At 40.3% G+C, this 11,786-nt stretch overlaps 2 protein-coding genes across 2 annotated transcripts; both read right to left on the reverse strand.

The window, feature by feature from the left end:
• Positions 1 to 1,490: 1,490 nt before the first annotated feature.
• Positions 1,491 to 5,199, reverse strand: LOC116915371 (transitional endoplasmic reticulum ATPase). Its single transcript, XM_032920478.2, has 12 exons — positions 5,011 to 5,199; positions 4,611 to 4,716; positions 4,180 to 4,543; positions 4,036 to 4,118; positions 3,742 to 3,976; positions 3,554 to 3,687; positions 3,056 to 3,469; positions 2,717 to 2,987; positions 2,405 to 2,653; positions 2,192 to 2,316; positions 1,811 to 2,127; positions 1,491 to 1,750 (listed from the first exon to the last, which is right to left on the reverse strand). Exons 1-12 carry the CDS (start codon positions 5,025 to 5,027, stop codon positions 1,657 to 1,659), a joined length of 2,409 nt encoding a protein of 802 aa, XP_032776369.2. The 5' UTR covers positions 5,028 to 5,199; the 3' UTR covers positions 1,491 to 1,656.
• A 546-nt stretch (positions 5,200 to 5,745) lies between these two features.
• On the reverse strand, positions 5,746 to 10,647 carry LOC116915362 (cholinesterase). The gene is made up of 14 exons (XM_032920461.2): positions 9,205 to 10,647; positions 8,871 to 9,133; positions 8,642 to 8,788; positions 8,415 to 8,565; positions 8,213 to 8,347; positions 8,063 to 8,139; positions 7,832 to 7,999; positions 7,556 to 7,757; positions 7,291 to 7,478; positions 7,036 to 7,222; positions 6,871 to 6,976; positions 6,599 to 6,794; positions 6,414 to 6,529; positions 5,746 to 6,342 (listed from the first exon to the last, which is right to left on the reverse strand). The coding sequence occupies exons 1-14, from the start codon at positions 9,956 to 9,958 to the stop codon at positions 6,204 to 6,206; spliced, it is 2,829 nt and encodes a 942-aa protein (XP_032776352.1). The 5' UTR covers positions 9,959 to 10,647; the 3' UTR covers positions 5,746 to 6,203.
• Positions 10,648 to 11,786: the final 1,139 nt, after the last annotated feature.

Genomic DNA, 11,786 nt, shown 5'->3' on the forward strand with positions numbered 1-11,786 from the left:
ATCTATTGTGGCATTGTAAAAAAATTAACACAATTATCAAACAGGTAACTTATCTCACAAAATTTTAATGTTATAGCCCTGACATCACTCTTTTATTTTCCCTTTTCCAGGTATCGGAATCCCACTAGGTTGACCGGGGCAACAACCAACAATTGAATAGTCAATTAAAAAGCAACCTTCTAAGCCTAGAATCAATAACTAAGAATAAACCATTAAAGCTAATTAGGTATTTTTCAATGTAAAAATGTAATTAAATAATCAAATAATCAAACAATTTGTTCGTGTCACTCTTCACTCATTGAATTTGCTTTATGTTGTTTATGAATAAAACACTTGCTGCTTACTCTTTAAAACACATTGAGTTTTTATTTAAAATTTACTTGTGTTTACATGCATTCTTGGTAATTTAAAACGTTGGAATAATAATAATGAGAAGTTAGAATTCAAATTTGAATTACGCGCGTCATCAAAATGGCCGCCGCAATGGATGCCGGGAAGGGGCCAAGGGGGTTTACATTTTATTGGAATTTGTGGTTCTTAAACTATAAAAATCGAAGTAAAATATAACATCAAAACATGCTAGAGATAATAAAGAATCTTAATAATATATTTTCTGTTTATTTTGGTGTATATTAGTAACCAAACAACGTACCCAAAAATGTCTGTTTTTGGCCCCCCCCCCTCCCCTAAAATATCATAAAATAAAATAATTAATTACGTTCTAAGTTTTCAGCGAATTTTCGTAAGTTTTACGGCAATCGATAGGTATTCAAAAGCGCTATCTATTTGGTGAATTTCATCAAAAAATATTTAAAAGGAAAAAAATTCTAAATGAATCAAATTTTTTTGCGTTTTGTCGCTTGGGTCCAATACTGCGCTTGATCGATTAAATGAAAAAAATTTTATTCGTTTAGAATTTTTTTTCTGCAGCAAGTTTCGGCTATCCCCCGCCATGGTGCGCACTAGTCGACTAGCCGCACGGACTTTTCCCTCTACTTACACGAACCAAATGGAAAAACCTCTATACCTGTGCTTCATGGTAAAGAGGGGCCCTTGGACCACCAACAACGGCCTCTAGCCTTCGATTTAACAAAGTAAGCCACGTGGTGGATAAATGTTAACTTCAAAAATGTCATATTTGTACAATTCATTTCATTCAAGCGACGAACTAAAACCGTTGGCGTCTTTATTGTAAAAAGTACAATTACCATCATTTTACTTATGCCACATCGTGAATGGATGATGCGCACACCAGCATTTTAACCCTCCAGATTATCTGACAATAAATTATTATCTTATGAGTTCAAGGTACGTTTCTTATGAAATTGCAGTTAATAATGCCGATGCAAAAGACAAGGCTATCAAATAAACTCAAATGTTCAAGATATCGAATGAATTATATTGAGGTTTTGCATGACAGACGAATGTACGTTGGCAAAATTCGATGTTAAAAAAAAAAGGAAAATTTTTTATACGAAACCACAGCGTGACTCGATCAAAACAAATTTATTCGATTTTCAAATAATCGACTGAACGAAGAAGTTAAACGTACGGAAAAACAAGGTGGGGCAAAGATTTGCGTAGACGTTAACATCCAACAGGCTCTGTTTTCCCGCTCACCCGCTGTTTCTGGTCAACCAAGCCTAAAGCTTTTTCTTAACTATAAAGATCATCATCGGCGTCATCCTGGAAATTTCCACCAGTTCCTCCACTGGGTTGACTGCCACCCGCAGCCGGAGCATTCGGGAACCTGAAAATGATCACTTTTTATGATTTCCTTTCCTAAACCTGGCAATTAAATAAATTCTACCTGAAATTGGTACCAAAGCCCCGTGATTGCTGCAAAGTTTGGGAGAACATCTCATATTTGCGGATATCGTTGTCTGAAACAGAACGACGAGCAAATTTCATTGCGTCTTCAAAGTGCGAACGAAGAATTTGCGGAACTGGGTCTTCTTCTTCCATTTCCATATCCATGTCCGGGTTGGCAGCACGCTCTTTTTCTCTCCTAATTTCAGCTTCAATCGACTGGCGAATGGCCAACTTGCACGCACGTTGACAAATCTCAGTCAAATCAGCACCAGAAAAACCATGTGTCACTTTTGCCAGGTAAACCAAATCCACATCCTACGTGTTAACATAATATTTAGATTGATGATTTGCGTTCGTCGATTCAACGTGTACGACATACCGGAGCAAGAGGAGATTTTCGTAGATTTGACTTCAAAATAGCCTCTCTTGATTTCTCGTCGGGTAGAGGGATGTAAATCAGTTGGTCCAAACGGCCAGGACGCAGAACGGCGGGATCAATGATATCTACATTTCAAGAAAAAAATTTAATAATTTAAATTTGTTTTGAAGTATCGCAAAGACCCCTATGGAAACTAAATCAAATTATAATTACCTGGACGATTCGTGGCTCCAATAATAAACACGTTCTTCTTAGCTCCCATACCATCCATTTCTGTCAACACCTGGTTAATAACGCGATCTGCAGCTCCTCCGGCGTCACCGGAACTTCCACCACGGGCTTTGGCGATCGAATCGAGTTCGTCGAAGAAGAGGACACAGGGAGCAGCAGCACGTGCCTTATCGAAAACATCTCGAACATTTGCTTCAGACTCACCGAACCACATTGTCAATAACTCAGGGCCTGCATACAAAATAATAAGTAATTTTAAATCAAACTAGATAATGACATATGCTACGGCGATACCTTTAATTGAAATGAAGTTGGCCTGGCATTCGTTTGCAATAGCCTTAGCCAGCAAAGTTTTACCACAACCAGGTGGGCCGTAGAAGAGAACACCACGAGACGGGGTCATACCAAACTTAAGGAATTTCTCTGGATGTTCGACTGGATACTGTACCAATTCTTGAAGCTCCCGTTTAACTCCCTCAAGTCCACCAATATCTTCCCACGAAACATTGGGGACTTCTACAATGGTTTCACGCAAGGCACTCGGTGTTGATTTGCCCATAGCGAACTGCACAGTGAGAAGGAAAACTTAAATGAGTTTGGCTACTTATAATTAATCGCATCATGCTATCTGACCCGGAAGTTCTCCATCGTGACGGCAAGAGAATTAAGGACTTCGGCGTCAATTTGATCTTCTTCCAAGTCAATCAGATCCATTTTTTCACGGATCTGTTGGAGAGCGGCTTCTGAGCAAAGGGCGGCAATATCAGCACCAACATGGCCGTGGGTCTCTGCGGCAACTTGTTCCAAATCCACATCATCAGCTAGTTTCATGTTCTTGGTGTGAATGCGTAAAACTTCAAGCCGTCCAGTCGCATCCGGAATGCCAATGTCAACCTCACGATCAAATCGACCAAACCGACGAAGCGCAGCATCAATTGAATTCGGACGATTAGTAGCCGCCATGACAATTACGTGAGATCGCTGCTTCAAACCATCCATAAGTGTCAACAGTTGTGAGACGATACGGCGCTCAACTTCACCGTGGGTCTATAATAAGGACAATGCTTTAGTAATTCTTGCAAAAATACCAATCCATTGGGGAGTGCTAGAAGGACAGAGGAGGCTGTTTACCTTTTCACGCTTGGGTGCGATGGCATCCAATTCGTCGATAAAGATAATCGCTGGGGAGTTTTTCTCGGCTTCTTCGAAAGCTTTGCGCAAATTACTTTCTGATTCACCGGCCAACTTACTCATAATCTCAGGACCTAAAAACATAAATCAATATAATTGAACCTAATAGGGTAATGGGAAATCCATACCATTGATCAAGTAAAAGAATGCGCCAGTTTCATTGGCCACAGCACGCGCGATCAGGGTTTTGCCAGTACCGGGTGGTCCGAAAAGCAGAATACCACGGGGTGGTTTTACACCAATAGCTTTAAAAAGCTGAGGATGACGCAACGGCAATTCTACCATCTCCTTGATCAACGCCAACTGCTTACGAACACCTCTGATATCGTCATAACCCACGGCATTTAAAGCCTCTTCTTCTTCCTGGGACGAGCAGATTGTATTTTACGATTTTAACATAATAGAAGTTTTAAAACACTTACCTCTCGTTTGATTGGTTCACCCTCGCAATGAATGACCGTGTCCGGAGCAACAATGCAGTAGGGAACAGGATCGGTTTCAACCACTACAAAATGGTAGAGACCAACATTAGATAGAATTCAAGGAAAATCGATATTTCAATTCACCTTTAAACTCTACAGCACGCATCCCTCCGCGAACGATGAATATGTCTCCTTTGTGGATTGGGCGATAGGCTTCCAAGAAGTATGGTTTTAGATACACATCAAAGAGACTTCCTGTGAGTCCTTCCACTGTATCATCAATTGGCAGAACATGGATCCTTTTACCATATTTCACATCAGGGCATGGGGACACAGACACTACATCACCCAATCTGACTCTAAGATTGTTTCTGACAACACGGTTCATTCTGATCTTTTCATTAGAGACTGTGTCATCAGACAAAACAATGCACACAGTTTCTTTCCTTTTCTTTCCTTTAAGTAGTACTGTGTCACCTTTAAAGAGCTGAAGCTCATCCATTTTCTCCTTCAATTGGAGTTGGAAATCAAGTGGTCAAAAATTATTCACTTAACAGAACCAAAACGAATCCTACCTGAGACATAGCAACAACAGAGTTGTCATCATTCACAGCCTCTTCAACCAGGAGCCTATTTGGTTTTACTTTGTTCTTCAAAATTGCTGTCGCCAAGTCTTCATTCCTGTAACAAAAAAACATTTATTTGAAGAATCTACAAATTCATGAAACACTATTTATATGATAAAGAGCAGTGTACTATTTCCATATGTGAAAACAGTAGACAACTGGGACAATTGAACACAGGAATCAAGAAAAATTATGAAGTACTACATTTCAGTGCCATTACTAAGTACAATGACATTGCTACATCCATGAAAATTAAATCACAAAGAAGATTCTAGATTTCGAATGCTCCGTGGCCGAATGAAACGTTTCCAGCATTCATAACGAAGGTTAAAAAACAAAGATATTTTACCCTTTTGACTCTGCCATGATGACGAATTATCGCTACTTCTCTTTTTAAGAAAATAACAGCTTTTTGTTTGGTTACGAATCTATCAATACGATGAGCCCTCGACGTGTTCACCTACGACTGGTGTGAGTTGAAACCGCCGAATGAATTTACCCCTCGTCACGGCGATGCAGAAGGAAAATTTCCCTCAACAACAGGCCACACACAGGGAAAATCCCTACGTTATGGGGCCGAAGCTAGCTTTTAAACCGCTGATTCACAGAGGTTGCCACACTTCTCGAAACCAACTTCGAGAGAAAGAAGACAGACACAGACCGGGGCGGGGACCCTGATTACAGCCAATCGGGTCGGATCGCTACACAGCACACATACCAGAGCTCGGCCCCGGTTTGTTAACAACCGGGTAACCTCTGGGTAACCCATGGATCACCGCCTAAAATTGTTCATGAATGTCCACAGAAATATGCAAGAAACACATTTCTAAAAATGTAAGTATCATTTTTCAACAAGTTACAATTTGCATTCGTATTCGACAGTGCTCATTTAAGCGAAATTTCGTTCGCCGTTTCATTCTGAAACTCTATTATCGGCGTTCAAGCAATTTCCCTTGTGGAAAATTTTGCCGCGCAAATAATCTCCCCAGGAGATATTGATTTTAAGAGTACTTAAAACACAACGAATTTTCGGATAGTATGAAAGTGTGAACTTTAGGTTTTAGAGAACACAATAATCGCAGCATTTTAATGACGGCTCGGCCGCAATGGGCATTTATTGAGGATGTGAAACTGACGTCTACACATGAATGTGATGACAAAACTCATTTGCTAAAACTTAACTTATATCTCCGATCAACCCATGTCATTTTATCAGCAAAAATACTCCATTTTTCGTTTACGCAGAAATCAGATTTCGTTTAATGGGACAACAAGTTACTATAAATCGCATTTCACGGATGGCGTTGAATGGCGTTGTATGTGTGAATCAGGGCAGTGATTTAGCTTCGCTAATCAGCTGTTTGCTACCGGAATAATAATTCCGTTTAATTGGTCAACTATGTTTCACTAAAAATTTGGTCCTTGTTCGTATTTTGTATAAAAAAGTAACACTTCAGAGGTAGAGAAGAATGAAAAAAAAAATGAAAAAAAAAAACAAAACAATAAAACTAGGCTCTTAAAGTAGTAAACAAGCGATCTATTTTAAACTAAAGTTGAGGGAAGGTCCAGCTTTTGCTTGTCAGATCGGAAATCCCCATTAAAATCTTTAGATTCGGTATGCATGTTTTCCGTCAAAACCATGTCTCCCATATAGTTTTCTGCTAGCAATTTGTCATTTGCCCTGCAAAGAAGAAAAAAAAACAAAAATCTAACAATCTGCAATCACTTCTAAAAATTTGAAAATTATTTCACTTTTTAGCTCCACGCCACAGGCAACAGCAGAGAATAGCAACTATCAAAAGAATGATGCACACACCGACAACAGACCAAAATGCAACTGATATAGGGGTGTTGGGTTCCCACCAATACTACAAACGAAAAATGTCGCAGTTATACTATATTGATTATTCTAAGAAATGTGTAGTAGTGCAAATCACCTCAGTGAAGGGTCGGTAGGTAGGCAGCAAAACACCGACAACGGAAGGCATGTATTCCGACCAAAATGCGCATTCCTGCTGGCGGTAATTAAACTCCAAAGTTGAATTATCCGTTCTATTTAGGTTCAGATATTGTAGCCAACCATGACGCATCTCGGGCCAGTTAATATTATAAATTGCAACAGGCGTTGGTCTCCTATACATAAAATTTTTTTAAAATTAGAAATTTGGATCAGCAGGCGAACGCAACTATTATAAAAGATGTAAATTACCCATAACGAGCGAAATTAGACAACGCTTTCATAAAAAATTCAGACATACGACGATCATCTTCATTCCACTGTTTACGTTCTACTCTGAGATCTTCAGGGAAAAAATCTAAAACGCAAGTTATTATCGTAAGAAATCTACTGATTTCAGAAATATTTTATGGTTACCTGGGTCCATAAAAGGGGCACCCGTGAGGAAAAAATATTCGATATTGTGTGGCACTCTTGACCAAAATGGATAGTTTAGTGCGTTGATGGAAGTGTTCAAAACGTACGAATACGTTGGTACTCCATTGTCGACCATCATCTTGATCATGCTGTCACTTGGAGATTTGTAGAGCGCGTCAGACATAAACTAGTATTTTAAAAATAAGTTAAAAACAAGGTTGAAGAAACGTAACCAAAGCGATAAAGGTGGCTTACATTGATGTACTCCTCCCTTATGTGTGTTGTGTTTTTTGGGTCAGGCCAATAGGTATACATATATTTAATAGCTCTGTATATCCCATCTGGATTATATGTATAATTATAGCGATGGATATATTCACGAATTTTCATGTCGAAAAATTGCTCCGTTATTTCGAAATTTGGCAATAGGCTTTTGTTGTTATCTGATAAGAAAAAGAAAAGTACAAAGTTGCGTTAGTACACGGACACGCAGGTTATGTTGAATGAAAATGGAACTTACAAACTACGTAAGCTGCCTCATCCGCAGTTACCCCCGAAAGGTAGCGTATGTTAGGATTAAACTTCCGCATTCTGATCAATTCCTCGGGAATGTCGGGGAGGAAAGTCCAATCTTTTGATTCCCATCCTTCATACCAATTATTGGCTGGTTTACGAATTTCTCGATCTACAACCGGACTCCAGGGCCAAGTACCAACATCTGGCTGTTGCATTAAAAAAAAACGGGGAAAACATGATGAACAAATTACACGTTTTGACTAACAAGTTAACTTCTTACACTAAGGCGGACGTTGCCTAACTCTTCAAAGCTACGGGATCGTAAGCATTCGATAAGTTTGTGTGGTTTATCAACTAGGCAGCCTAAACGTTCGCCATAAACACGGCTTGTGTTTTGCACTCGTAAGAGATCTTGAACAGCAGCCCAATCAGCTAACGGGGATCCGCTCTACGATGGTACAACAATTATATTTGAAATAATACGGTAGAGGAACACATTTTCGAAACTTACTTGGCCAAAAACTTGTCGCACCATATGGCTACTACCGGGCGTTATTGCAAGTAGACCTGCGGCAGCAGCACCGGCGCCTAACACAAAATACCAATTACAATTTAATTTCAAGCAAAAAACAAATACAAAATAAAATAAGGGCAACCGTACCTGGTCCATATACGGTTATTAAATCCTTATTGCCGTTGAAGGCATAAATGTTGTCATACACCCACTGGAGTGCCATGGTCAGATCCAACATTCCATAGTTACCAGGTGAGTACTCGTTAGCAGTACTGAGGAATCCTTTAAGTGCATATAAAATGGTCAATAAACACGGATATGCATCATTGCATCCATGTAATAAACGTACCCAGAGCTCCCAAACGATAGTTGACTGTTACAACAACAACGTCACCAACAGCTGCCAGCATGTGGCCCGGAAAAATATTAGAAGCTCCGCGTTCGAAATCCCCACCATGGATATAAAAGATAACTGGATATTTTTCTGGCACAGCACCGGTCTACATGAAATTTGGGAATCGTCGCTTCAATCTTCACATTGAAATTAATCGTTCTGTTTTAATCAGACACACTTACCGTTGGGGTGTAAACATTCAGATAAAGGCAATCCTCGTTCATGTAGCGTACGCCTTTAGAAGCACCAACAAATTGAACTGGTTGGGGACATGCTGGCCCAAAATCGATGGCATCCCATATACTCCACGCTCTTTTCGGCCGCGGTGGCTAATATCGTGTTATGGAAATACGAAATAATTATTAATTTATAACTTTTAATATTACATAGTTTCTTGTTTTGTGTTGATACCTTAAATCGACCTTCATTCACAGGTGGCGTTGCGTAAGGAATGCCTAGAAAAGTGCTGATTTTTCGCCACAGTTTTCCGTTATGATATACTCCTGGCCGATCTCCAATCGGAACTCCCGGTCCGTCAAACAGATGAACATAGAATCCCCGAATTCTCCCATATGGAGTCGTTACGGAAATATCTCTTTCCTGTACGTTTGACGCGTAATCTGGACGACATGTTCCCATAAGGTCTGGCCGCCATTCATCAAAAACTCCACAACCTGAAGTACAAAACAAAACACAATTCAGTCGGCTATTCCTGAGTCACAATATTTAAATTTTATGTAATTACCTGGCAGCTTTGTACGAGGATTATTCTGTCCATAGTTGGAATTGACGGGATTTGTATTTACTCGAGTTCTGCTATTAAGGTAGTAGGATCTCTCACGATCTATTCCTCTTTCTCGTTCCCGTTCACGCTCGCGTTCTCGTTCTCTCTCACGCTCTCGCTCTTTCTCACGCTCCCAATTGGACTGCGATCCGCTATCTTGGCTGTTGATGCTCGACAACGCAGGTATTGCACCTCCTTGATACGATCCCGTTTGAAAATTCGGAACTTTGGAATTAAACAAGTCTTTTGAGTCGTAGTTTTGATTCCGCCCGTCAACGTATCCAGCGCCTTGCGAATCGGAACTCGGGTAACGAATGTAAGTTGGATTTCTGGAGTCATAACCACCAGATGTCTGACGATTAGGATCTGAGTTCAAATTTCGAGAATCGTATCGCGTTTCGTAAACCCGATCATTAGCACCCCAACTGGGACTGTATCGGTCAGTGTTGATTGCGTGTTGATTTCTTAATTGTTCTCGGGTCCTTTCCCAATAGATGGTGTCTTTATTTGCTGCACTTGAACTGTTGACACTCGCTGAAGCGTAAGAACTGCTACTGGAATAACGATTACGTGGATCATCGTAAGCAGCGTTATAAGGTTGACGGTTGATATTCAAGGTTCCGTAAAGGCGAGTATGTTCAGTAGTTTGGGTGTTCACTGGACTACAAAAAGAGGCCATTAACCAGATGAATACGCTTAGCTCGGGCACCCTCATTTTTCTTCGTCTTAGTTGTCAGGCCAACTGGAGAAAAGATCACACTCACATATTTCACTAACCATAGAAAGAACTCATTGGACTTCGGTGAAGATTTCACGCATTTAAGAACGCGGAATTAGCAACTGATTGGCAATTTCCTGGGCCAGAAAAACTATTAAAAAAAAAAAAAACTAACCAAAACACAACAATAGTCGAACAAAACTTGAGCTAAGAAAGCCAGTGGCCCTACTATGTGTACACTCCCCAAGCGTCTCTATACTTGTTCTAAAAGGCAATCCTCACGCTACAATGTGACTGCGGATTCCAATCCGAAACCGCACTGGAACTTTTCACAACCGCCCTCAGGTGTTCACGAAACGACGATTGTCAGCTATTTTGACCGACCAACCCAGCCCATTCCGACTCCCAACTTCATACTCTTTTATACCTGTAGGCTACTAGACCGCCCATTTCTACCGATGGTCCCTTTATCAGCTTTCCCTTCGTCACAGCCAGTTTTATCCCCCCCCCCTCCCTCTCGTTTAACCTGTTGTGTAGTTTCGGATTTCCGCTCTCTGTGTACTACCTGCTTCGGGTTTTCGAGCGATAACAATTGCGCTCTGCATACGTAAAAAGTTCAATATCGTAAAGTGATTTCCAGTTACCACATAGAAATATTCCACCGAGATTATTTAGAAATTCACAGATATTAGACATGACTTTTTCATGAAAAACTAAACCGTTAAACGTCTTTAACCGTAATTAGTCTATTCTTTCGTACGCAACACGCACCGTGACACCGCTAAAATTGCAATGTTTTTAAAGATAGAGATAGCGGTCACGAAGCCTATGATCCCATGTAATGCTTAAGGCAACATCCTCCTTAATTATCATATAGCTTATCTGCAGTGATGTAAGCAACAACATATCTGATTATGTCGATCTGACACATCACATTGGCAAGACGCATGTTTGTCCGCCTACGGTATTTTGAATTAAGCTTTTGATTTTAAAAATTTTCGCAATTACTATCGACAATATGCGCCTAACTCGATGACACCCGGACGCTTGTCTCGGTGAAAGGAATGTGGACCCTACAAAATTGGTTTTTCTAACAACTATTTCATTTTAGCTGCATTTTTCTAGGCCTCCTAGATATATGCAAATGCCTCTTGACCACAAATCGCGAAGATTTTCACCGTTAACGGACCCCGGGTCGACTGCACTGAGGAATGGTTTTACCGTTTACTCATTTATTGATTCGAGTTACGAACGGATTGTTTTAATGCAAGCCGCTCAGTTCAATGTACCAATAAATTGTGTGTCTATGCTAAACAAAAAGTTTGTTATCTCTTGGCTTTCAAATCGATGGATCTGCCTACTTCAGGGGGAGGGAGTGGGGAGGAGATCCGGAAATGTAACCTTAAGCGAGGCGCATGAGACGTTTGCATTTTTCATGACTATGCTAACACAGCAAATGACTGAAGGTATCATCGAAAGGAAGGTCGGTCGAAATGGAAACTGGCCCACATGTAACACTGCAACCCATTTCAGATAACCGACTGAACGAAATGGATGGACATCACGTTTTCACTTGTTCTTTGCTATTAATAGAATATACAATCTAATGCTTACTATTATCCCCAGAGGTGTTCCTTGTGTTGAAATGCAGCCATGACACTTGAGCAACGCTAAAATTCGATTCCTGACAGTCGCTGGTACTACCACCCTATCCGATGTCGCCAATTGCTGTCTCCCAAAAGGCTATTTTTGAAAAATTTGTCGGCGAAACGTAGACATGACTTTCACATCTTACAACACAAAAATGAACGTATACTTACCGAAT

Source organism: Daphnia magna, linkage group LG2 (assembly GCF_020631705.1).
Source record: "Daphnia magna isolate NIES linkage group LG2, ASM2063170v1.1, whole genome shotgun sequence".
Taxonomy (NCBI): Eukaryota; Metazoa; Arthropoda; class Branchiopoda; order Diplostraca; family Daphniidae; genus Daphnia; species Daphnia magna.